The sequence below is a fragment of the Polypterus senegalus genome, chromosome 17 (genome assembly GCF_016835505.1).
Source record: "Polypterus senegalus isolate Bchr_013 chromosome 17, ASM1683550v1, whole genome shotgun sequence".
In the NCBI taxonomy this organism is placed as follows: Eukaryota; Metazoa; Chordata; class Cladistia; order Polypteriformes; family Polypteridae; genus Polypterus; species Polypterus senegalus.
Window position 1 is genome coordinate 7,072,880 of NC_053170.1, and position 27,366 is coordinate 7,100,245.

At 42.0% G+C, this 27,366-nt stretch overlaps 1 protein-coding gene across 1 annotated transcript; it reads right to left on the reverse strand.

Moving 5' to 3' along the window:
- Positions 1 to 789: 789 nt before the first annotated feature.
- On the reverse strand, positions 790 to 24,971 carry LOC120517638 (collagen alpha-1(I) chain-like). Its single transcript, XM_039740061.1, has 43 exons — positions 24,877 to 24,971; positions 24,666 to 24,719; positions 24,349 to 24,402; positions 24,176 to 24,229; positions 24,051 to 24,095; positions 23,655 to 23,708; positions 23,184 to 23,228; positions 23,031 to 23,084; positions 22,474 to 22,572; positions 22,340 to 22,384; positions 22,147 to 22,245; positions 20,449 to 20,502; positions 20,116 to 20,223; positions 19,821 to 19,874; positions 18,299 to 18,397; positions 17,939 to 17,992; positions 17,676 to 17,774; positions 17,162 to 17,215; positions 16,676 to 16,729; positions 15,309 to 15,362; positions 15,164 to 15,217; positions 14,402 to 14,446; positions 14,210 to 14,308; positions 10,552 to 10,659; positions 9,918 to 10,025; positions 9,701 to 9,754; positions 9,549 to 9,602; positions 8,469 to 8,576; positions 8,133 to 8,186; positions 7,710 to 7,763; positions 7,025 to 7,186; positions 5,284 to 5,391; positions 4,772 to 4,879; positions 4,415 to 4,468; positions 4,205 to 4,312; positions 3,863 to 3,916; positions 3,654 to 3,761; positions 3,173 to 3,226; positions 2,960 to 3,067; positions 2,577 to 2,859; positions 2,273 to 2,463; positions 1,929 to 2,171; positions 790 to 1,368 (listed from the first exon to the last, which is right to left on the reverse strand). Exons 1-43 carry the CDS (start codon positions 24,922 to 24,924, stop codon positions 1,222 to 1,224), a joined length of 3,747 nt encoding a protein of 1,248 aa, XP_039595995.1. The 5' UTR covers positions 24,925 to 24,971; the 3' UTR covers positions 790 to 1,221.
- Positions 24,972 to 27,366: the final 2,395 nt, after the last annotated feature.

Here is a 27,366-nt window from a genome sequence, read left to right on the forward strand (position 1 = left end):
AAAAAGTGAACATGACATCTCACAAAGTTAGTTAGACCATTTAACATGCTTTATTTCAGCATTCAAAATAATTAAAAACATCTCAAATTATTATACATATACAAAATAGGTACAGATCCTTGTTTCGGTCCCCACCCCCCTCCCCAAAGTGTGTCTGCATCTTGGTTTTGGTTTAAAACTCTGCTAAAAAAAACAAAGTCGTGAAGTGGTGGTAGTGCATCAAGCTTTGAATTGTTGATGAAGGAGGAAGAAGAAGATAGCAGGAAATCGAGAAACCAAAAAACAAAACGCACAAACAAAACGTGGACAGGGCAAAAGACAACAGAAGAATCCACCTGCTTAACCTATAGACGACAAGAACGCGTGTTCCAATTTATCTAAAGTGATCTTGAAAAGCACCTTTTTTTCCCCCAAAACTAATTTACTTTGGTTTTTGTGTATGTTATGTAGCACCAAAGGTCCTGTAAAGCCTAATCCTGCAAAAAAATAAATAAATATTTTTTCTCAAATGAACACCCACAAACAAGTTTTCTTTACTTTTTGTACACTTCTTCCAGGACCTCATGAAAATAGCACCTTTGAAGATTCAGATGTTAACATGTTATGCCAATGGGTGGCATCGCTAACACTCTAGGTAACAGCAGTTGTGAGGTAGCCTTAAATAATTCAAAAGAAGTTCAGACCCTTCTGCTTTACTCAGATGGAAAATTTCCCTCTTGGTATTTCTCTCTTTTTTTTAAAGAATTCCTCTTATTTTCTCTTGTGGTTAGAACAAGAAGACACTTTCAGTATGTTTTTTTAAATTTATTAAACACCTGAAAACGGTACATAACATTTTTCATTGTCCTTCCGCAGTGGTAGAAAAAAAAAAAAGGAAAACGGCAAAAAGAGTCACCTGTTTTAATTAAATTCTTTTACTCTCCAGGGGATTGTACAATTTACAAATTTATATATTATTTTCTTGCTGTCAGAGAAACAAATGATTTTAAAGTGTCCATATCGTTGATGATGGTGGTTTCAAAGTAGTGGTCCCAAAACTGTGCTTTTTTTTTTTTAAACTGGAGAAAACACACACCGTCTTCAGGTGCATAGTTTAAGCAAGTGGACCGCTGACGGTCAAATGAAATGTAAGTTTTTTTTTTTTAATGCATAGAAAAGAGTTTAGAGAGATGACTGCTAGAAAAAACAATTTCAAGTCCAGATTTCTTTTTCTCTTTTTTTTTACAAGAAGCAGACGGGGCCAACTTCGATGCCAAATTCCTGATCAGGTGCGCCAACATCCATAGGTGCAATGTCAATAACTGGCAGACGAGAGGTCTTCGTCGTCTTGTAATCAATGACGGTCTTGCCCCAAGCACCAGTGTGTCTCTGTAAAATTAGAACAAATAGGAGCAGGTCAGGAGTGATGTCATGAAAGCATGTTTGAAAATGTTCTCCCAAGCTCTTATTTATGGAGAAAACAGGCAGGCAACATTCAGGTCTCTTCATAGCTCATCATTCACCCTTTTTCAGACTGACAGTATGGACATCACACTGCAAAGCTGTTCATTCAATCCTCTTAGTTGACTCGCCATGTGAGTCATTTAAGTGGCTTTTCCACCACTTAACTTTCTATCCTCATTGTACCCCAGCAATGGCTCTAGTGCTTTTTCATTTCTTTTTGCTGGATAGATAAAATCTTTCTAAACCGAATTATGTCCAATTCTGATCTCGGACTACTTCAGCAATACTCCATTTTTTAAATATCCTTTCTAGCAACATCTAGACACACATGACAGCATATGAATCTTTGCCGTAAAGCATAATGTACACAATTTGTCCTACATGACATCTTGTGATACTAATTAACAGATTAAGTGTAATTCTTTCATGGGGCCTTTATTTCTGTTCACTATAAACATTTCAAATGTTTTAACAGTTCAACTTACTGTGCATGTATCCTCGCTAACGCTGTATGTGAAGCGGCTGTTGCCTTCAGCTCGGATCTCAATCTCGTTGGAGCCTTGCAGGAGCAGGGCCTTCTTCAGGTTGCCAGCTTCCTCATCCATGTAAGCAATGCTGTTCTTGCAGTGGTAGGTGATGTTCTGGGAGGCCTCTGTTGCCATCAGACGCAGGAAGGTGAGTTGGATGTTGACATCAGCTGGGTTGGAGCCCTCGCTGCCATACTCGAACTGAGTGAAAGGAAGATGAAAGATGGCTGTCAGCAAGAGATTATCACAATGCACAATTTCATTTTCTCTGGCAGGATTGGCCTCCTGTTTAGAACCTGTACCTGGAAGCCGTCGCTCATTGCTTCAGAGAACCAGACATGTTTCTTGTCCTTAGGATTCTTGCTAGTGTACCAGTTCTTCAGAGGAATGTTGCTCTGGGTTGGGTAGACGCAGGTCTCGCCAGTCTCCATGTTGCAGTAAACCTTGATGGCATCCAGAGTGCATCCCTGGTTAGGATCAATCCAGTACTCGCCTGGTAAGTGGAAAGAGATAAATGGTCAGTGATGGAATGGCATCTCTAGGACCCATGTGTTAATTTATTATGATACCAATTGAATATAATCTTGAAAATCTTCAGTCTCTTACCGCTCTTCCAGTCTGAGTGGCACATCTTCAGGTCACGACAGGTGCGAGCAGGGTTCTTCTTGGTGCCTTCGGGGCTGCGGATGTTCTCGATTTGCTGGCTCAGGGACTTGAGGGTGGTGTCAACCTCCAGATCGCGGTCGCGCATCACATTGGCATCATCAGCTCTGTAGTGACGGAATGGATCAGGGGCCTTCTCTTGAGCGGGTTGGGCAACGAAGCCAAAGTCGAATCCACCGCCAGGTGCGCCAGGAGGACCGGGAGGTCCAGGAGGTCCAGGAGGACCCTATAGGATATCAAAGGATAAAACACATACAGAATTACTACAGGTGAGACAAAAATGGGAGAATTATGAAGGAGTGAGCAGCTAGTCAGGGGACACTTACAGCAGGGCCAACTTCACCAGTACGACCACGAGGACCAGGTGGGCCAATGGGACCAGGCAGACCACTAGTGCCATCTTTACCAGGAGAACCAGCGCTACCAGCGGGACCCTGTCATGAAAAGGTTAACAGAATGAGTAAATCATTGGAATCAAAGGTCTGAGATGTGAAATATCTACTGACAACAAAACAAATGTTTTTAAATGTTGTACTTACTCTTGGACCAGCGGGACCAGAAGGACCAGCAGGACCCATCTCACCAGATTGACCCTGTTAGAGGAGATAGAGAAGAATAAGATGTTTAATGAGAAAAAATGTACTTGATGAAATAAAGAAAGGACCTAGCCAACAACAACCTTTTTCTGCTTAAATACATTATCTGGAAACAGGTAAGGAGTCATTTAGCTTAGATGATTTTCATTTTTTATTAAATAACCTGGAATTTTATATATATGTAATATATTTTTATTTATCCTGGTCTCATCTATATATGTCACAATACTACTGTTTTCATATTTTTTAGAAATGTCAGCCAAACTGTCATTGAACCTTTCTTCTGCTCAATTCTGTTTGCTACCATACCACACTGGTAGCCCATTTTGATGTCCTGAGTACAACATCATAAACTTCAGTGAGTGCAAAATAACCTGAGGTACTCGAGTATGAAGAGATAAAGATGCTCAGGGAGTGTACTTACGGAAGGTCCGGGAAGACCCTGCAGACCAGTGAAACCTCGGTGTCCCTTCATGCCTCTCTCACCAGCTTCACCAGTCTCACCCTTGTCTCCACGAGCACCTTGAGCACCCTGTAATATGGCAAAAAACACAATGTGTGTATGGTTACAAGTGAGGCCATAAATGCAGATATAATGATAATGGCATGCGATCAATTAAAATCTTCACTTACAGCAGCACCACGAGCACCAGCAGGGCCAGCAGGACCGGCGGGGCCAGCAGGACCCTAAAGAAAAAAAAATATAAGGTTTATTATTGTGTTACAGAAGAATTATCCAGCAGACTTTATTTTCATTTGAAAAGTAGTCAAAGTAAAGAGCTAATATTTGTCAAATTACAAATGAAATGGGGGGAGGGGGGTACTGAGCCTTTCTGAAAAATGCTCAACATTCTAGATGTCGAGTGCACCTTGACTAAACTAAAGAATATTTAGGAATAATTCACAAGGTTGGCAACTGAAGAGTTTTACAATTAATTCTGGAATGTACCACCTCAACAAAACTGAGATACTTACACTCTCACCACGGTCGCCATTCTTTCCAGCAGGGCCAACAGGTCCAGGGGCACCAGGAGCACCAGGGGCACCAGGGGGTCCAGCAGCACCGCTCTCACCACGGTCACCCTGTACAATTAGGAGAAAACAGGATAATGGTGAGATGTGAGCTTCCAGAGTGAATTATCTCAGGAAGAAATTGGCAAATATGTGCAGAGCAGCCATACACACCTTAGGGCCAGGAGCACCATCACGACCAGCAGAGCCTTCATTACCAGGAGATCCCTAGGAAAAGGTACACAAGACAACAAATGAGTTAATACTAAAGCCTCCAGTTTATCTATAAGCAAGGATAATGAAGGAGAACATAAGTCCCTAAAGGATAAGATTCCTGCAGGGCCAAAATGGAACCTCTCATGAAGTTAATCAGCTTTTCCCATTTATGAGCCTATAAACAATTTAACCTAATTGGTACATTTGGAAATGTCCATTTTTTAATGGTACAGTTTTTTTTCAACTTAGCCTGCTTTTGATAATTTAACTCTAATTTTGATAACACAGACCAGGATTACAAGCTGTAATTCTTACCTCACGTCCAGCTTCACCGGGAGCACCAGATGGACCAGGTGGACCCATGGGGCCAGGAGGACCACGTTCACCGCTAGAGCCAGAAGGACCTTGTTTGCCAGGCTCACCCTATCAAATAAAGAGTAAGAAGTCAGCATGGTGGTAAAGTAATGGATAACACAATGACCTGATTTGTTAAGTTATAATTTTGGTGTTTAAGAGAATGGAAGTTCAAGCAGGAGGCCAGCTTGCAATGCAAGCACTGACATTAGTTGCTGTTTATGTTGATACTTTTGAGTCTGGGAAGCTAACAACATTAGCATTAGGTCAACATCTAAATGGCCAGATCTAAATTCACACACTAGCTGTCTAAATATATTTGGGAGTTGTTAGGGAGTGTCCAAAATTTTTAAAAGTGAATTTTTTCTAGGACTCCCATTCTAAAGGATTGTGAGCAATAAAGAATGATCTACTCAGGAGGTAAATTTTTAGGATCTGCTCAATAAATAAAAGTAGAAAATGAATTTACTCACAGAAGGTCCGGGAAGACCAGAGAAACCACGCTCGCCTCTTTGTCCAGGAAGACCAACAATACCACGTTGTCCAGCAATACCTTGAGGTCCGGGGATACCAGAAGGTCCCTAATGAGAAAATGAAGAAAAAAATTGGGTCCAACAGCATGATTTACCAATGGGAAAAATGATCAAGTATTGTGACCAATAGTGACTTCATGGACTTTCAAAAATCCCCTTGATGTTATTTTGGAGAAATGAAATGGATAGGATTGACAAGCTTGTTGGATTGGGTGACCTCACCAGTTTTAATTCCATGGAGATACAGGTCTTGTACATTACAGAGGAACAAAATGAGGATTTCATTTGAAATATGTGAATGTTGATTTCCTTCCAGGTAGGCCACTGCGTCACTGAGTCAAATCAAGCTTAGTGTTTGAGCCACGCCACTTGTATTCTCCTCACTACAGGGAACCTTTGCTTTCTCCACCGACCTTGAAGTTTGCCTGTTCCTACCTGTATATTTCAAACCCTTCTTTCAGTTACTTTAATTTTGTTTACAGAAATGTTTGTCTATCTTCATATACCAAATACCAATTCATATAGTCCCCATAGTCAAAATTTGCCTGTGGATCACCATCTTTAGATGTCTCACCCAGTATTCTAAGGTGTACTCTGTTGAAGTTAAGACCTTAGCCTCTCTACATGACATTCGAACAACTCAACTTTTTTGCTGTATTTTACTATGTGTTTAATTCAATCTTTTGGTTTACACAGGGTTGTGAAAAGGAATTTGCCCCCTTTCCAATTTCCTTTTTTATTGTAAATTTTTGAACTGGTTTCAGTTCTCCTGAACAAATCTAATATACGAAGCTGAATGTGTGTTTATCCAGTATGCACATCCACACTGTTGAACCAATTTCTGCCAGGTTTTGTACAGATCCCCCATTTGTACATGGAAAGACTGTAGACTATGCTTTGTTATAAAATATTGTTGGTGACCCCATCCTGGGCAGCACCGAGGTACCCCTGCTACTATTAGATAAAGGACGCCTGAGTGAACAGAAAACTCATTTTTATACTTATTTGATTCAAGTTAATGTTATCTAAAAAGGATTTCTGTATATCCTTGTTGTTGTAGCTGTGGCAATGTATTGAATTTTGGTTGGACATGCAAGTAGAAATTTCTCCATGCTTCATATACATGACAGTATAACATCTACTATTGATATGGCTTCTCTTTTCCTGCCTTTTGTCATCCTTGTAGCCTGAGTGGTGACCTCAGTGGCTTCCAGTTTAAATTGTATCTCACTCATTTTGTGTGGGCCATCAACCTCGGTTGTTGTACCACCTTGTAACCTCTTAAGAAAGTTGAGTGGATAAACATGGAATCACCTGGTCATTCAAATGAAAAAGTCTTGCTGGTAGAGTCACAATGTTTCACCTACCAATTGACTTCACAGAATAGCTACATAAAGGAAAGTGTCTACTTCCTATCCAATTTCTATGGCTTAATGCTAATTATACTATAAGGAAATTTAGAGAGGCATGAGGGGCACCTTGTAGTGAAGACGCATCACATCAATTTTTTACATTGAATTGGAGAGGGGGTCCTATGTGGAGATTACTTGCTTATTTTTGACAGAAGTCATTTCAAGGAGTGTTGTGAACCTCTAATTAATCAAAGTTAATCAATGGGTGGATGTTCTAGATACCTAGATCCCCTGCCCCAAATATTCAAATATTTTTCCATCATACTTACAGCAGGGCCATCACTGCCAGGGCTACCCTTCTCACCAGATGGGCCAGGAGGACCAGCAGGGCCGGCTTCACCAGAGCGACCAGCTGGGCCAGTGTCACCACGAGCACCTTTTTGGCCTTCCTTTCCACCGGGTCCAGGAGGTCCAGGGGGTCCACTGTTACCCTATAATAGAAAAAGAGACAAGTCAAGCAAACATGTGCAGAAAGCTTCTGACGAAACCAGAAGAATATATTAGATGATTAAAAAAAAAAAATTAAAAACTTTATGTGAAAATGCATCTTGCCCCACCAGTCAGCCTAACTTGTAAGTCATTGGGATGCAACAGGAAACCAGTGCATCTTAAAATAAAAAAAAATTAAAAAAAAAAACACCAGGGAGAACATGCAAGAGGTGCAATTTGAAGCCAATCTGTACGGTAGCAGTGCTAACTATTGTGCCTGAGAAACCCAGTGTTACAAGAAAGTATAAACACCAGGGCAGATGTTAAACTCAGGTCACCAGAGCCTACGAGGCAGTGAATGGAGGTGGAGGGTCGTTTGAAGATGAAATAAATAAAAACTTGTCATATTAAATAGAGAGTAATATGAAGAGAGCATCTTCCGCCTGTCCACTAATGCCAGAATTGATAATGCCATCAGTAACATGCTGGGTGTGATTTGGGTGAAGGTACAAGTGGAATACTTACAGCGGGGCCAGGGGGTCCAACTCTGCCAGCAGCACCAGGGAAACCAGTTGCACCCTAAGAGGGAAAAGAAAAAAGAGGTTAGGAAGTGGAAAATTCTGCCACAGTTCGAGAGTTCTGAAAAAGCTGGAGTTCACTCTGCTATTGGATTGCAACTGCAAACCACTATTAACAAAATATCAGGTAAATTTAAAAGAAATGCACTAAATTGTTTATTAACCATTATTAATTAAGAATTCATATCCTCAACTCATCTCATGCCTGAAACAATGTAACACACTATAAAAATATGGCAGTTTAGCTCAACAATCCAAACTGGGCATTTAGAAGAATGCTGCATAACATTATCTACAGGGCACTTCATGGAATAAGTAGGATTATAGTACCAACAGCAGTACAGTAAATGAAGAGTAAAGCTCAACTTACAGGAGGTCCGGGAGCACCACGAGCACCTTTGGGACCAGCAGAACCGACAGGGCCCTGGAAGAGAAAAGACAAAGGAACTCATCATCCATTCAGCACTTTCAATGTTATTTCAGTTCTAATAATTACAGGAAGGTGATGCTGGGAGGATGTCATGATGGAGGCTCATTAAGAGCTGGACCACCCCACTATGGGATGGATGGTGTAACATAACACAGGAGTATGATTCCTAGTCCTCCATCCGTGAAAGCTGCATCATGTGTTTCGGATTTACTAGATGGGCGATTCAATTCTCACTGCATATATGAACACTTTGAGGTCATCATTAATTATACTTACAGCTGGGCCAGCAGCACCAGTAGGACCAGCGGGACCAGGAGGACCAGCATCACCCTTAGCACCAGAGTCACCAGCCTCACCCTTGGCACCAGGTTGGCCATCAGAACCCTAAAGATGAGGAGAGAAGAAACAAGAGAATGAAATCCTGTGCAGGGCTGAACAATGGATGTCATCAGATGATGCTCAGTTTAACTGAAAGTAAAGACAAAAGGTGGGAAGTGGAACAAGGGTGACAACTTGGCAATGAAAGCAGTGAGGTGCACAGCTACATCTTGTAGATGCTAATCCTGAAGTGACCTCCATTCCCACAGCCCCAAGGACATCTGAGAACTTGGGGTACATTCAAGCCATCCACTTTCTGAAGCTGCCATCTCCATATGAGGCTTGCAGAGAAATGGATAGCAGAGAGAGGAGCAAATATGTCCTTCAGGAGACTAATCTTCAGAAATCTAATGTGCATTTTTTGGGACATCCATCTATCCATATTGGATCATGGACGCTGGAGCCTGTCTTGAGAGCAATGAACACAAGGCAGGAGCCAACACTGCATGGGACAGCAGTCTATCTCAGGCTACAGTCCCATTGGACAAAACTGAAAGCATCCAGATACTTAATTGTAATTCCACACATCCAAGTGGCAACTGAACCCATGTCTGCATCTACACAACGTGCCACCCTGTCTCAGGCTTTTTAATTTTAAGGTGAGCCTTTTTCATCGAATGGCACTGGAAACCAGAGTCAATGCTGAAGCCTGGGGTGTAAGGCCAAACATCAGATATGGAAAAAATGCCACTCTGTGTTGAGGATGGCAATCCAATACACTACCATGCTGGATCAATTTAGGGTTACCCTGGCTTGAGAGGAAAACCCTGGAAGAGCATACAAGCTACACATAAAGAATGGGATTTGAGCTCAGATCCTTCACCACTGTCATATTGAATTCTTTAGACCTGATGGATGGGCTTTAAGTTTCTGAGGGGGTTAAGGTCTCATCAGTATACTAAGGGACCTTATGAGTGCCCCCTTTAGAGGTTCAGGAGTCTGCACAAGGCCTGTGGTTCCATTTCTTGAAGTACTTACGGGAGGTCCGGCAAATCCAGCAGGTCCAGGGGCACCAGTCTCACCTCTCTCACCCTGAGGATTAAAAGGAGAAAAGTGTTCAATATGAGCGATGGGGAGGGATCGAGGAAAGTGACCAGTCTGTCTTAAGAGGGTCGACATGGAGTACTTACAGGGGCACCACGAGCACCAGTGGGACCAGCAGGGCCAGCAGGACCAGCTTCACCCTACAAAGGCAAGTACAGTACAGATGAGTACAGTGCAGAGCATGGCAGCCATCTTCACTTTGTGTAGTGTGCCACTGTAAGCCAAATCCAAAACTGCTCTGTGCTTAATAGCTTTTACAACAGTAGCAGCAGCATCTGTGCCCTGCCATCTTGGTAAACTCACCTTGTCACCAGTAGAACCAGCTGGGCCAGGGGCACCAATAGGACCAGTCATACCACGAACTCCATCTTTGCCAGGGGCACCATCAGCACCTTTGACACCAGCATCACCCTTAAAAGAGAGAAGAGAGTGAGACAGTCCATCTACAGTATTGCTCAAGTACATTAACAAGGTACCGAAAGGCACCATACGGAGTTTTATCTATACATTTGTGGGTCTCACTGATTCCACTTTTATCCGGGAGCTCTTGTTTACTGCACCTGACTTCTTTGTAAAATGCTATGTTCACCCAAAAAAGGCACTATATTATGCCATCATTGATTTAGGCTTCTTAATTTGACTTTTTTTTTTTTAATGAGCTGTGCTTGTGGACTTCCAAGGTGGTGCATCAAAAATTGTGCTCCCTCAGACAAATTGGACACATTTGGTGAAGACACCAGAACAAGTTAGTCACCAAGTCACCAGCTAACTAAATGGCCTAGTCTCACTTGAAAAATTCCATAAGATACTGCTAGGAAGTCCATGGATGTGAGGAGGTTTGGAAAAGTTACCATCATGATCTGAGTCACCGAGGTCCTAAACTATCTAGGAGTCACTTACGGGGGTTGTGGATAACATGGGTGATAACAATACTCACTCTGTCTCCCTTGACACCAGGCAGGCCAGCAGCACCACGTTCTCCGGGCATTCCTTGCAGACCGGGAGCACCTTGACCACCGGGAGCACCAGGGGCACCAGCTTCTCCCTATGGAGAGGATACAGAACATTGTGAAACAAGAAGAAGCTGAAAGAAAACAAAGGACATCCCAAATATGTAAGGAGCGGCAGACTTTTGGGCCCTGAATGGGATTCAGAAAAGGGAAGTGACGGCAGCATTTCATCGCAGTGACAATTAGCAGGCAGGCCATGTTGCCCTCTAGCGGAGGAGGCTTTGAATTACGCTACCTGTATATCTGTAAAGTGCCTGTCATCTAACCTGCCTGCTGTATACTACGATGTTCACTATGGAAAAATGCTTTATAATAACAAAAGGCTGTGTGCCCCACAGATGATGTGCTGTGTGACTAGAGAAGATCACCACACTTGCCGTTCATCCAACTCCTTAAAAGCATCCATTCTTGCATTTGTACTATTCATCTCCACTATCTAAAGGCACTATTATAAAAGCACACAAACACTGTAGTTCATTCTCAGTGTGACACCAAGACTGGCCATTTCACCTGCTCACGCTCTAATGCTCTGTGCTTGTGATTGTGTTCAGCACACAAAGGCGCTATATAAAAGGAAAGGGTGACCGGTTCAGTCTCTGTAACTGATTCCCAGTCTTCTTATGGTGAGTCGATTCGTATGTCCATTCTTTAATGGGAAAATCAACACAATTGTCTTCCAAAAGGAAATGGAAAGGCGTTATACAGATGCTAAATGTCACCAGTCAAGTGATTACCTCTGAGCTCCTTTTTTCTCTGCCTGTTATTTCATGTTAAAATCTACAGAAATAATTACGCTGGAATTCTGTAATTAGGATGAAATGTGGTATGAAAAGGCACAATGTAAAAGCAGATGGCTGCCAGTTCAGTCTCTACAGTTCATTATCTGTGCAACCACAGCAAGTTACGTTACAAGTTTTTTGTGCCTGGATTAATATTCGGTATAGAAAGGCACTATATAAAATCAAAACTGTGCCAGTTCACTTTTCAGTTCTTAGACTTTGCATGTGATTTGTGAAAATAAGTTTTTCCTGCCTATGCTGTAATCATCATAAAATTGATATTAAGGGAGTGACCCTGTCATTCAGTGTTTATAAAGCACCTTGGAATGGTGTTCATTATAGAAAGGTGCTATATAAAAGAACGAGGTTGCTGTTTGAAATCACTATGTGAGCTAAGTCAGTTCTCTTACGTATATTTCAGCTCAAAAAGAGGAAGACATCCATTGTCATTGTATTACAGATTAGCTCTTGTAAAGTGCCCAGGGATGGCTGTCCTGCTGTATAAAATAAGAAACATTTCTCTGTTTTCTTGTAAGGCACACAAAAGGCTCCTGCTCTTAGTGAGCCAGATGTTCCAAAAAAAATCCCACACAATGGATGTACGAGGAGCACATCTGGATGTGAGTCACTTGTACCGACAGCAGTTGCCCACTCTGCACGCCAGCTATGAAGCCTCTGCTCTGCTCAGAGTACTGAGCTGCGGTCTGCTTTGTTCATGACTTCTATCTGCATTTGTTCCCAATGTTTCCTCATTCCCTCAGCATGAATTCAAAATGTGAAACAGCCTGAGGCCAAACGCACCCGACGCAAAAAAGAAGAAGGAAGGCGGCGTTGAACAAACAAGATACTAAAGACTTCAAGCTGGCCTTTTTGTTATAAAACTGACGCCACAAAGCATCCAGGTTAGCCAGAGGCTTTAATTCTTCTTTTTATCTTTTGATGAAATATGACCCCATAAAGGCAGGGTGGCATCATGGGCCGAAAGGTTATGAAGACCAAACCTGGCGGAGCGTCTCACTGTCTGCCTCATATGAGCTGTTAGGTCATAAAGTCGGGCTGCACACGTCAGCTCCTGCGGGCCGGTGATCCAAGTAAAAGGTACTAAATGTTTATATTATATTGTAGATGAGTATGAATTATGTTATAGTGATCACACTTAAAAACTGATGAATAATAAAAATCGAGGTGGCGAATTTAAAAATGTAATGATACAGCAATGTCTGAATTCTGAGTCATTGCTAAATGATCCCAATTACAGCAGCGTACTGTACATCTATATATGCATACATATGGGATCACTTTTAACAAAGACAAATCATAAAAATCAATGCAGTGTATGTAAAGGTGTCACAATATAGCTGGCTTTGCATGTCCCACCACTGAATTCTGAGCCATTGCTGTCTGATCCCAACTATAGCAGCAAGATGCATATCCATATCTATATATGCATACATATGAGATCACCTCTAACAGAGACGAATAATAAAAATCTATGTGCTGAACATATAGAGGTCACAGTACAGCAAGCTTTGCATGTCCCACAACAGAATTCTGAGCCATTGTTATTTAATTTCAGTTACAGTATGCCTATCTGTATCTTTATATGGGGCTACATTTAATAATGACAAATAATAAAAATCTATGCATTGAATATAAAGATGTCACAACGTAGAGAGATCTGCATGTCCCACCATTGTTATCTGATGTCAATTACAGTATACAGGTCTGTATCTATATATCTATTATTTATTATTCTGTTTCACTTTGATGGATAATCAAACTCTCTGCATTGAATATGAAAATGCCACAAAAGAGCAACTTTTGCATGTCCCAGCACTGAGATCTGAGTCATTGTTATCCAATCGCATCTACAGTATACATATATCTATATCTACACACATTTGGGATCTCAATTAACACTGACAAATTACAATAATCTATGCATTGATTGTAAAGACGTCAAACTATAGCGAAGTTTTTCATGCCCCCCCCCCACCACCGAATTCAGAGCTACATCAGACTAACCAGATCACAAAGTTATCCATTCTCAGTCACAGCTCCCAATAAACAATATAAGAAGCCTTTAGAAGTGTAAATATGGAAGCGTTGTCCTTATTAAGTGTTAAACTAACCCGGGTGATTTCGTTGTGTAGAGAGCAGTGCTCGTCTCCCATCATATTCAGAGGATTACATAGTTCCGGCCTCATTTCGCCGTTCCCCAGGAGTATGAATCATTGCTCAGTTACTCTGGACACCCATTTCTTCTTCTCTCTCCTACATTTCTCACTGCAGTTATCAGACCAGCTGTTGTTTTGCACTACAGTGGGGTCACCAAAAGCTTGAGAAATTTCTTTCTTTCTTTCATTGTCTGTTTTCAATTTCCCTCTGCCCATTTATTTGGGGAGGTGAGAGCTTGTAAGGTTTTCAACTTCCTCTACTCAAAGCATGAACACCCTCAGGTAGTAGCCCACCTGTAACCTTCTCCCTTGAGGTGACTGCATAGATCCAGAATTTCCAAAGGATGTGAGTGCACCTCGAGGTGGACCCAGACTACTGACTGCAAGAATCTGGGGGAAATGGCACTTTGAGGGCCACTGGCATTGTGAACAGCAAGTGTGCCGATTTACGTGTTCTGTTAAACAAAATGGAATTCTGTATTTAGTGCATTTTTCCTTATCACAACGTCTGGACAATTGCCATGTGCTGTATGTGGTTTGGACATGCAAGTGAGGATTTCACTGGACTCTGCTCATGTGGCAATACTACAACTGCTACTACTACTGATACATTATTTGGGAGTTCTTACCTTAGCACCATCGTTACCAGCAGAACCAGGAGAGCCACGTGGACCGCTAGGTCCAGCTGGGCCAGGAGTACCACGTTCACCAGGGAAACCTCTCTCGCCCTAGGAAGAGACACACAACACAGTTAGGGATGATCACAGGACAATCAGGTAGAGCACAAGGAGGCAAACAGTCAGGGAGATGAGGATACTCACTCTTGCGCCAGAAGGACCAGGAGCACCAGCATCTCCAGGAGCACCCTGAGAGAAGAAGAAGAAGAAGAAGAAGATGGAAGAACATTAGAAGAATATCAGAATGACACTCCCACAAAGAATGTTCAGGTGACACAGATGCTGTTGGACAAGCTGTGGGACAATGATGTCGCCATGGGGTTTCTAAAGTGGCATGAGGTCACAGTGTCCCCTATGGAAGTGCAGAAGTGTTTGTCTTCAACATACTGACCACAGCCACATTCCAGTAAATCCTGGGTTTTGACTTCCTCCATTAGGAAGATTCCATCCATCCATCCATTTTCTAACCCGCTGAATCCGAATACAGGGTCACGGGGGTCTGCTGGAGCCAATCCCAGCCAACACAGGGCACAAGGCAGGAACCAATCCTGGGCAGGGTGCCAACCCACCGCAGTTAGGAAGATTGTAATGGTTATATTAACAGAATGATATTTTTAATCTAAAGTCCAGAAATTAAAGAAAAAAAATCTCTTTTAGTTCTTTAATTTCTTTTAGACCATCAACACTGAATGGGCTTCTATGGGTTTGAGGATTTGTTCTGTTATGTTATCTGTCTTAGACCTCAGATGGAGGTTTTTTGGGCTCTTCAAAGCACCTGCTTCAGTCGATATCCTCCACAACACAAACACTGATATCTGGTTTGGCACAGAGGTGTTGGGGTTGGGATGAGTGGAAACTGGGATCACCCTACGTTACCAATTCCAAAGAGTTTCTTGTGATACGTACCTGCTCACCGGGCTTGCCAGACTCACCAGAAGGACCTTGGGGACCTGGCAGACCCTGCAAGAGAATAGCAATAAAATGTAAGAAAAGTTATGAGGTAGCTGAGGAGGGCGGAGAGCAGTTGAGAGGACACGAGAACAAGACGTACCTGGAAGCCAGGACCTCCAGAAGGGCCGGGTTCACCTCTCTCACCAGCGGGACCCTGGAAGGGAAGCAAAGAGAAATCAGTCCGGTGGTTATGCTTTGCTAAGTCGGGGGCATCAGTGGAGAGAGAAAAGAAATCCCTAATGAAATTTGAAAGGGTCAGATATTAGAGGAACCCAGCAGCAGTGCTACAAATTTGGAGAATCACATAGCATTTCAGGTAGACAATAAGGAGTATGTTCACATCTAAACTTTCTGGAGACTGTTCATAATGAATGTGTTCATCATTATTAAAACTGAATATCATTTACTAAACAATTTCAATTCCATATGTGTTCAATCTAATTTTGTTTGGCACTTAATATATCATATTATTTTGTACATTATGTTACCACATCATAATGTACTGCACTTAATTATTTCACAACGTTTCATTGTGTTGTCTGAAATGCTCTGACAGCTCATCCAGTGCTGGTTCTTGCCCTGAACCTGAGGCTGCTGAATTAGGCTTGAGCCCCTGTGATGCTAAACTGGATTAGGTGGGGTTAAGAACGATGTGTTCTGTATGGTACTGTGAGCTACCATACTGTGCATACCGAACTGTTTCCATCAGTCAGTTCCTGGGCTATGATATCACACTGTAATATTTATTATTTTACATTATACAGTTCTGCGTAATACTTTTTCATACTATGCTGTCCTGTATTGTCACACTCTAGTGTATTTAATGTGCAACATAATATAGTCCTATACTATACTACATCATCCTTTACTGTACTTAGCAATGCAAATATGAATTTCACACCCAACAATATTAATACAACTGCTGCTATACAGAATATACCACCGCACTCAGAAGGGTATAAACCATTGACACCATTCTATACTCTACTGTACTATACTGTATGGCACATAATGCGATTTTATACTCCAGATCTTCAGTGATAATTATTTTAGACTATATAAATGTACAGATGATTTTTTTCCTGTTTTCTAAAATATGACATGGTGGTCTTTAAAAGGCACAGCCTTAGAAGGTCTGAATCACATTAAAAGGTTTTGATTTTATGTACAGTGGCCTCTCTTGGGTAGAAACCATGACTGCGATATTTACAGGAGTAACCATCTCAACCTCCTATGAGACACGTTCATCCTGACCTTTTTTGGTAAAATATTCAAAGTCCACTTGTGCTGCAAGCATAAACTATTTGGTGACAGTTGGCCAGAGCTGGCAGTCATATTTAAAGCACCTTTGCTATTGTTGTGTTATGAGTTTGCTTTAGGATATATATATAATTATATTATAATAATATATAATAATTTATATATATATATTTTTTTTAATGGTAAAAAAGTTTAAAGGGAACTCACAGCAGGGCCAGGAGCACCAGGAGCACCAGCATCTCCATCTTTGCCTGGGGCACCCTAGAAGAGAACAGAAAGCATTATAGTTAAAAGAAGCCACAATGTGGCACATTCTGAAAGTGGAACATTCTGGAAGCTGAAGGAGTGCCAATGCTCAGTGGCACAAGGCTTACACCTAGGCAAGCCCTTTTCTCTAAGTCTGGTCATCTGGTAAAGAGCTAATCAATAATGAACACCATGACAGGTGCAGCCAGCAATTACCAGTGCACGCAGTAGAAGGTGCTTTACAATATCAAGATTGCTTTGCAATAGTGCTCACTATAAATGCCACTACATAAAGGTGACTGTCACAATTCTTACTACAAAAAGCACTGTTCAGATTGCTTATTTATTTATTTATTTTGGTTTATGCACCTTGTGATATAAACATACTGAAAGAAAGATTGATGCTATGTAGTAATTGTTAATGATTTAAAGCATCAAATTACTTACCACAGCGCCAGCGGGACCAGCAACACCTCTCTCACCGGGCTTTCCAGCATCACCCTGGCAAATGACAAAAATGAACACACATTAGGACTGACAGGGCCAGATGAGGCCTAGGGAGGAATCATCTCAACATTCTGCTCTTTCAGTTCTCAGCCAAGTGCTGGACACTGAAAACAAAGATGGATGGTCAGGTAGGGGAAGAGCATAGGCATGATCTCTCCTTCTGGGATGAGATCAGCCTCCTGGTCCACCTTCAAGTGGATAAAAAGAGGTAGTTCTCATACCCTTCCTCCTAATCCCATGACTATACTGTTAAAGACAGGGCCATTTCCAGGCATAAACTAGCTAAACTGTTACCTGGACACCCCCACCCACCCATACAGACAAGAGGGTTGGAGGTCCTAAAAATGTATACCATTTAGAGTCACAGAATTGTAGACAAATCTCTGTGTAAAGGTGATCTTAATTCTTACCCCGTTCCCCCATCTAGTTTCTCTTCTGAACACCCAGTACTTACAGAAGCACCCTTGGGTCCAGGGAATCCCATGACACCAGGTTGACCTCTTGCACCAGCAGGACCAGGTGGACCAGCACGACCATCTTGACCAGCAGGACCCTAAAATGGACAGACAGAAGGTTAAAGAAGTGAGACAAAGCAGGATCCAAATTCTTTTCTTCTCAATTTTGTACTGTAGTCCATGCACTATGGCCAGCAGGCCGCTTGTCCATTCTATGTGGTCAAATTTCAATCAGGTGTCATCAAAAAAGAAGTGGACTTACAGCAGGGCCAGTTTTGCCATCAGGACCAGGGCTACCAGGGCTACCAGTCAATCCCTAAAGGAAAGGAAATAAAGAAACAGAAGACATTACAATCATGCTGAATGAGATTTACATGAAGCCTCCTGCAAGAAAGCAAAGGGGCTTTTAGAGGGAAGGGTGAAAATAGGCACTAGGCCCCGGGTGGGTTATAGCAGGTCCAAGATCATTGGTCCACACCACCTTTCAAGGCCATGTGACATAAACAATCTCATTCCACCATACTTTTAAGAATGGAGTCCCATCAAAAATTAGGATTAACCCAACAAGGCTGAAGGGAGCTCCAGAAACTGGTACATATGCACCAAAATACGAGTCACTCACCTTAGCTCCAGGCAGGCCAGGCTCACCAGGACGTCCAGATTCACCAGTTGCACCCTTGGGACCAGCAGGGCCAGTGGCACCACGCTCACCAGGGGCACCCTAAATGCAAGAGAAACAATCAGAGGATCAGAAGTCATGTCTGGCCTTCACCTCCACTGATCTAATTGGTGATTCACAGCTTAACCTACACCAAAAACTGGAGTGAAGCTTTGAGGCTCGCTCCTTTAAAATAAAAAGTGACAATTTTGTAAAGTGCTTTGTGAAAGGCGCTATATCAAAACAGATTCATTACTGTCAGTGCTATGAAATTAAAGAATGTTGCTTTGTTCAACATTCACTTCAAATGGCACTATATAAGACAATGCGTTATGCAGCACTCAGAAGGAAAGGCACTTTATAAGACCACATGTCGTGAAAGTCATTTTATTAAGTAACCTGAATGCTTTGTAATGTAGACTATGAGTAAATCACAGATGATTGTTGTGCCACCGTGCCAACTGGAAATGGCACTATATAAAACATTGACTAATGGTTCTCATTTTCCCCAAGGACACGCAGGCTAGGCTATTGGAGATTCTAAAGTGTCCCTTTTTGGGTGTGTGCTATGAATGGGACCCAAAACCCCCATATCACATCTGGCTCCTATTTTGTGCCCAGTGCTGCCCAGTTAAGTGCCAGCTCTGAATTAGATAAAGCAGTTTTGAGATTGGTATGAGGTAACAATGAGGTCTCGTTTGGCAGAGCTCACTTGGTGAGGGCCATATTAACTCAGTAAGTGCTTTGTGTAACACAGGAGGACATACTAATAAAAATGACTAATGATCGCTCTGAACAGTGTTTTATGAAAGGTGCTATATAAAAGTAAGCTTGTCCACATGGAACAAGGCATTGTAAGAGCGTTCATTATGAACAAATGTCAGGCAGTGTGATGCAGTAGTGGCTAAGGCTTTGGAACTCATGTCCTGAGATTGTGGCTTCAGATCCCACTACTGACACCAGTGTGTGACCATTAGAATGTCACTTCACCTGCCTGTGCTTCAATTGATAAAAATAAGAGTAACAATTTGTATCTCTCAGTTGTGGTAAGTCCCCTGGAAGAAGAAGTCAGCAGAATAATAACAGAGGAGTCTACAGTTGCTATATAATATGATTACATTTTTGGGGTGCTTGATGAGCTCCCTGTTAAAGGCTTTATGTAAAATAATTTGCTTGAAAGGTGCCATACAAAAATATGAATTGCTTTTAAGAGGTGCTGACTGTATAATGCACTACAATAATCGGGTTCTCAATGAATGGAGCTTTATAAGCTACCCGGAGTGCCATGTACTTAGTAAACATTCAGACTGTAAAAGGCGCTATACAAAATAGACTTGGGTCTGATAAAATTTAAAAGTGTGATAGAGTGCTCTACTCTCTTTTTTTTTATCAAACTACCAGAAAATGCAGGGTTAATTTACATAGGTCTGATTACCCATGATTCCATTCAATCCAATTTCTTGTGACATGTAATTCAAACGCTTACCTTTGGACCAGCAGCACCATCACCACCAGGGAAACCACGGCTACCAGGGGCACCCTAAAGAGAGGAAAAACAGGATTTTAAAATCTGCATCATGAGCCCCCATGCTAACTCCAGACCCAGCATGGTAGTCTGTCTGGGCATCTTCATGAGCCTTAGAGGTCAGCATGAGCCCAGTTTCTGAAGATGGACTGGTTGGATGATGCCAAGCAGTTTGGGTGGATTCAAAGCAAAGGGTCACAACTGACAACCTTTAGCCACCAACCTCCTTTTATTTGGCAAGCAAATATTCACTTACTCGTTCACCAGCAGGGCCAGGGGGTCCACCGGGACCAGCTTCTCCACGGGCACCTCTCTTTCCTTCTTCTCCAGCAGGGCCAGGAGCTCCTTGAACACCAACACCACCCTGAATAGAAGCAATGTGATCAGTGTTACTCTTAGTCCATCTATTTAGTAAGCTGTCTGTGTGTGTGTATTGGACATGTGTGTGTCTCATGCAAATAATTCTTGCTACCAAATAAGGCAATGAGTCCTTAAGCTGTTATGGATATTAAAGTTTCTTTGTGGCACAGCATGGGTGAGAATAGGTGTCATGATATGCAGCCAGATATACAAAGAAAGGTCTACTTACAGGCTCACCCTTGGCACCGGGCTCTCCCTTGGCACCAGGAGCACCGACATCACCCTGAAAGATTAAAAACACAGCTTAGAGTTTGGCTCCACTCTATTATCTTAACAACCAAACATGCAACATCACATCAAAATGAACAGGCATGAAGCTGAAGAAAAACTGAGAGCACCATAGGCAGAACCCACAATTTAAATAAACCCATGGTTCTTCTAGGCATCAGCAGCTAAGGTCTAGTCTTGTCACCTGAAGAGCCCCAAATCTTCCGTCCTTTGGCAAAGTTTCACAAAATATTAATCAAATGAGCTCTGCGGGGTCAAGAACATGTCCAGGACCCTTGTGATGTGATGATGGCATTCATATCTAAATGTATGGACTGTTAAGTCTGTCCATCGGTCACACGATTACACAGCAGCTAATGGGACATGAACCTTGATCTTGTTTTTAATCAATAGTGTATGACCTGATATGCTCTGGAAATTCAAAATATTTTAGGTGGCAACAACCTTGTGGACACTTTATTGGTGGGCAGTAATTAATGCACAGTAACCCCCAAGCACATCTATTGATAATCTCCAAGTGCATGATACATACATGTGAAGAATTCAAAACTAAGTGTAAGCTCTTTGCATTTTATTTTAGGACCATAGGTGTGTATGTTTCACTACATATATATATATATATATATATATATATATATATATATATATATATATATATATATATATATATATATATATATATATATATATCTGTCTATCAGTCTACCTGTCTATCACTGTACATACACACTATGCAAATGTGTATATGCATAGTATAACTATACACGGTACAGATATAGAGCATATAGTTTATATAGAGATGGAGTATGTGTGTATGTACAATTTATATGCATATATGTACACATATAAAACTATACCTTTTTAAAATATCCATGTATTATATGTATGTAAAATATATGTATAAATGTATTGTGTATGTTAATATATGTAGATTTGGTTACATGTACTTTCCTGATATGCAATTTAACTGTTAATATTTAAAAAATTTTAATGTATATTCAGAGGTGCATTCAACCCCATTTGCCCCATGTGCTGGGGGCAGAGCGTCAATAATAAGCACCACCCCCCCACCCTTTGCTGACACCACCTGTAACTGCAGCCTTTTTCAATGGAACTGTCATCACAGAAGCGTCATCCTCAGTAAGTGCCCGCCTTTACCGTCATTGCCCACTTAACCTTTGGTTCATTAGTAAAGTGTACTTTTAATGGATGATCTGCAGTTTTTTATGTAATGTGATTGTAATCTGCCATACCTAAGCGAAAAGTTTTCCTCGCCTGCAAGATTTCTTCAGCAGTTGCAGAAGACATCAAAAGGAATCCCACCATCTAAATTTGTATTCAGGTTTTGCTCAACGGTGTTCAGGTTATCATTCCAACTGCATTATTAGTATTAATTTTTTTAATTTGAAAAATATTTACAAATTTGGACGTCACCAACATTTCTTTTCATTTATTGCCTCGGTTGTGTCTCATTTTTGTTCATTGCTTTCATTCAGGGCCCTGGGTAAATTAATAGGGATGAATGCTAAAATGAACTGAATTCCCAATGTTTCTTTATGCTTTCAGCTTTTTGTAGACCAAGTTTTGATTAACATATATTCATGTATCATATATTCCAGCCAAACAGATTCAAACTTACGTTGTTGCCTTTAGCACCAGGAGCACCACCTGGGCCCTGAGGTCCAGGGGGACCACGTGGTCCGGGGAAGCCAGGAGCGCCTGCAATTCCGGGAGCGCCCTGTAGGGGGAGACATTAAAACATTTGTGAGGAAGGAAACATCGAAGCAAATCAGGTTGATAAACTAACAAGCATAATATCTCCGCATACTTACAGTTGCACCTTTAGCTCCGGCTTGACCATCACTTCCAGGGTTTCCCTAAAGATGAAAAGGACAAGAGAATTGATACCAGGGTTCTAACTGTCCTGACCTCAAGCTCCAAAAGGGTGTGTAGAGTTTGGACTTACAGCGGGGCCAGCAGGGCCAGCAGGTCCAGGGTTACCGGGTTCTCCACGAGCTCCCTGGGGGCCATCAGCACCACGGGCACCGGCAGCTCCAACTTCACCCTAGATATGTAAGAGAGGGGAGAAGGGATTCGTTCTTTAGCATCTTCTGCTTGGTGCACATCTTCAAGACTTTAAGGTAAAACAGTGGCTAGTCCAACATCTACTTTAGGTGCTTCCTATTTTATTCTTTACTTCTCTTTCTGTTTTCTTGTTGAAAGTCTGATATCTTTCCCTTTCCTTTTGTTCTTTTTTTGATTATCGCATACTAACTGTTGTCTCCAGTTTTCTTGTCTTTCCTCATTAAAGACTCATACTCAAGACACTTCTGCTTCTGGCTTACATGATCTGGGCTCTGTGTTGACTGATCACCACACTGACCATTAATAATCGTTCAGCATATTATCACATAGGATCGCTTCTATTGAGCTCTTCTGATATGCTCAAGTCTAGGTAGCACTCTGATTCCCCCTAAACCTAAGACAAAAGCTGGAAAAGTGTAAACCATAACAGGTACCCACCTTAGCACCAGGACCGCCAGGGAAACCAGGAGGACCAGCAGGACCAGTTGGGCCCTAAAGAAGAAAAATAAGAAAGCGCAAGATTGAAGGTGCAGGTCCAGTTTTGGTAGTTATTCGATATCCTGGATATACCTTCACAATTCAGATACTTACAGGTGGTCCAGCAGCGCCAGCAGGTCCATCGTTACCACGGGCACCCTGAAAGAGGAAACATACATGAGTGCCTGAACTGTAGTCCTCATGGATGTGCCACTTCATGACCCTACTGAGCCCAACACATGAGAATGTGAATCCAAGGGATGGAGAAGTTGTCACTAAGGACCCTGCACAGGCTTTAAAATTCAGCCAAAGGCAGGTCCTGACATTGGCCCACCGTGTGTGCTGGTGCAGGATTCTGATACCCAAAGGTCAGGCCACCAAAACCAACAGGTGCAATTTCAGGCCATCTTGTATTCCAATGGACTGAAAACTGCATCTTTGGAAGTCACTTCCATAGGAAGTGTTTTGGGGAATATGGTGTCCCCTTGTTTAATCCATGATAGATCAATTTAGGTGTGTGCACCTGAGAGGCTCCAACCACCCAAGAATAGGTTAGAAAATATCAAGAAGATGGGCATTACTTACAGCAGGGCCAGAAGCTCCTGGGCGACCTCTCTCACCGGGAAGACCACGGGGTCCCTAAAAGATAAAGAAAAAGGCAACATAAATGAGGGTTTGTAGAAAATAAGCCATCAACCTCTGAGATAAAATAGAGAACAATACAAGTGCTATGATAAGGAACAGCTGTTTAGGATCTGACATCCATGGAAGATAGGCTCAGACTTGACTTTTCTTAGATGTTTAGGTCAATGACTCTCCCACACACTAGGATGTCTCCCATAATTCCAGCTGCCTCAGTTTGCCTGCAAGCTAAAGGTAATCCCTGGATCTTACCCTGCTTAGATACCTTTTTGCTCTTCTACTCAATTAACTTCCTACCATATTCTAAATGAATGAAAGAAACTTAAAGTACAGACGTACCATTGCTCCGGGGGCTCCATTCTCTCCAGCTGCACCAGCCTCACCCTACAACAGAAGAACAGAAGGTCAAACCATGTCAATCCACAAAGGAGGAACCCAACTAGAGCCACTGGCTGTTATCTCACCTTGGGACCAGCTGGTCCACTGTCTCCCTTGGCACCATCTAGACCACTGAAACCCTGTATTAGGAGAAAAAAGACAAGAGTAACTCATGGGTCAAAGGAGGTCATGGTGGGAAGGCCATCAGGAGAAATGCTACTGGGCCTGCTGGCACTAACACCAGGAAGGCCTCACTTACTCTGTGTCCCTTGATCCCTGGAAGTCCAGGAGTTCCTGGGAAGCCACGAGCACCCTGGGAAAAAAGAAGAGGAAGAAATGGAGAAAAGTCAATCACTTTCGTCTATACAAAATTTTGGAACTATCAGTGGTAAATGTCACTTTAGCATTCATAGGCAACTCTAATGGGGAAGATGGTGGAACAATGATAGAGAACGTTTTGGGATGCATTAGTCCAGGCAGCCCAACTAAGAGAGACACTGATCATAATTAGATGGACACTCTGCTGACAATGGACCTATGGATTAGAGGCCTACTTCAAAATGGTAGAACACTCACCTGAGGACCAGAGGGACCACGTTCACCGGGACGGCCTGGTTTGCCAGCTTCACCCTAAAGATAATAGAAAGAACAGGTCAGCTTCCATTATCCTTTATACTCACGCCCATTGAAGATTACAAAATTAACCAAAATGCTGGAGAGAAACCAACATGCTTTGAATATATGCTGTAGATTGTTCAACCATGAGAAACAACTGAAGTTTACTTACATCTTCACCATTCTTGCCAGGGGGACCAGCTGGACCACGGGGACCCATTGCACCCTAAGGAAGTGAGAGTAAAAGATACCAAAGTGTTAACAATTCAGTCATGAGGCAGGCACCAGAACAGGATCAAGTTGTGAGGCTGACTATCAGGCCACACCAAAACAGCAACTAGAGGAAATGAGATGGAGAAGAAGGGAGATGATATTAGAGGATATATCAAGAAGCCTTGATGGATACCTGAAGAATTGATCAGGGGAAATTGGATGTGAAGCAAACAAAAAGTAATGAAACTGTGTGAAGTGAAGTGAAGTGAAAATGGAAGCTGAGGAAAAGAGGTGTTACTAAAAAGGAAGTGACATTAAAATCAAGGGAAAATCACAGAAGCAGGAAAAATAAATCATGAGGATCAAAGGAAAAGAAATGAGAGGTGGGAATAAGAAAGCCATTACGGTGGAGGATTGAGGTGTGATTAATGGACAGTAGAAAGAAAGAGCTCAGCTCTCTTGGTATCTGATATGAGAAACAAGAGTGGACTTCAGTGGGCCCAAAGGCTGTGAATGGAGGAGAAAGAGAAAATGAGGAAATGAGATGGGGAGGAGAAGACTTGAAAAACAATGCCTGGAAGTATTAAGTTCTAACCAGAAACTGTCAAAATGGTAAGAAGATAAAAGGTGTGAAGTAGATGTGTGCAGAGCATAGTAGATGTAAAAAAGAGATCAAAAGAAACAAGTAGAAACTGAGATTATAATGAACTAGTTAAAAACAGTGAGAGCACATGTGAAATATGGTGACAAAAAACACCAGGAAGTACATATGAGAATGAGAGGATGAGTAGAGCTGACACCAAACAGGAAGTTAGGAGAGAAGGCTGCTAAAGCAGAGATGAGATTAAATAAAAATTGAGCTGTAGAGGTGACACTGGAGACAAGAAGACGACCAAAAAACAAAGGCAAAAAAGTGGGAGATTACCCCAAACAAGAGGTATGAACATGGTATCAATAAAGAGGAGCAGGCCTTAACAAAAAGTGAGCCAAGGAGATGACAACAGAAGACAGGGTGTATGATTACAGGATGAGAAGGTAGCAGAGATGACCCTGAACATGGGGTTTTGAAGGTGATGCTGATGAAGAACAGATGTGATTAAACGAGAACTGAGCTGTGGAAATGATAACGGGAAGGAATAGATGACATTAGATAAGGGGTGAGGGTAGGGTGTATGATTACAGAAGAAGAGGGTAGTGGGAATGACACTGGTAAATAAGGAGTAAAACTCCAATGACCCCAAACAAGAGCTATGGCCATGAAGTCAGTGAAGTGAGTTGTGGAGATGGCACTTGGAAGGAGAAGACTTCCAAAGAAGGTAATGCTGAGAGGTAGGAGGTGACCCCAAACAAGAGGCATGAATATGACATCAATAAAGAGGAGAAGACCTTAGACATAAAGTAAGTATGATCAAAGGAGAAGAAGGTACTGGAGATGACCCCAAACATGGGGTATGAATATACTGCCAATGAAGAGATGTGATTGAATAAGATGATGACAGAAGATAAGGTGAATGATTACAGAAGAAGATGGTAGTGGAGATTACCATAGAAAATAAGGAATAAAATGTACAGGATTACCCCAAATGAGAGGCTTTCACATGGCATCAGTGAAGAGGAATGTGCTTTACACAAGAAGTAAGCTGTAGAGATGACACCCAGATAGAAGGAGTTGTCTAAAGACCATGAAGCAAAAGATGGAGGAGATGGCCCCAAACAAGAGGCATGGACATAATATCATTGAAGTGGAGTGGGCCGTAGACAAGAAGCAAATTGTAAAGGAGGCCTCAGTAGACAGAGTGCTTAAAGTAGGAGAATAAGGTATTGGCCACAAATAAGCGGCACGACCATGACATCAGTTGGACTTTGGGAAGAAGTGAGCTGTGAAGATAACACCAGTGAAAGGGAGATGAAAGAAACCATAACAGAAGATTTGAGTGTGTGATTAGAAAAGTGGAGAGATACTACAGATTAGTGTTGTAGATTAAATGAGGGGAGAAGAAATTTAACAACAGATGGAACTACAAGACAGTTGAGAAGTTAAGACCAAGTCATAGAGTAGTGTTTTGAAGTGACTAGGCCGAAGGTGAGCCATGGAGGTGACATCACTGGAGAATAGAGATGATGTGTGGAGAATACACTAGAGGAGGAAGATAAGAAGTGAATTGCGGATGGAAAAGAACTGTGAAGGTGACACCATTAAACGAGAGATGTGAACAGAAGAGAAACAAGGAGAGGAGACTATTCCAAACATGATTTGTAAGAAGGACATGAATGAAGACAAGATTCCACCAAAATAGAATGGAAATGGCGGTCCACACAAAATGAGGCCAAGGAAGTGATTAAATGAAAGGTGGGGAATGAACATCACACATCAAGTGAATGTGAGATAGGATCAGTCATGAGATGAGCAGATGACAGCAAACATGAGCTTTAGAAGAGTGATGACAAG

Bases quoted from the DNA above. Each gene is read 5' to 3' on its own strand.
- LOC120517638 (XM_039740061.1), bottom strand. From the start codon at position 24,924: ATGGGTCCCCGTGGTCCAGCTGGTCCCCCTGGCAAGAATGGTGAAGAT. The intron at 18,398-19,820 runs GTAAGCGTTTGA...TCTTGCATTTAG, and splicing joins ATGGTGCTGCTGGTCCAAAG to GGTGCCCCTGGTGAGCGTGG. The intron at 15,363-16,675 runs GTGAGTTCCCTT...CTTCCCTTCCAG, and splicing joins CTGGTGCTCCTGGCCCTGCT to GGTCCCGCTGGTGAGAGAGG.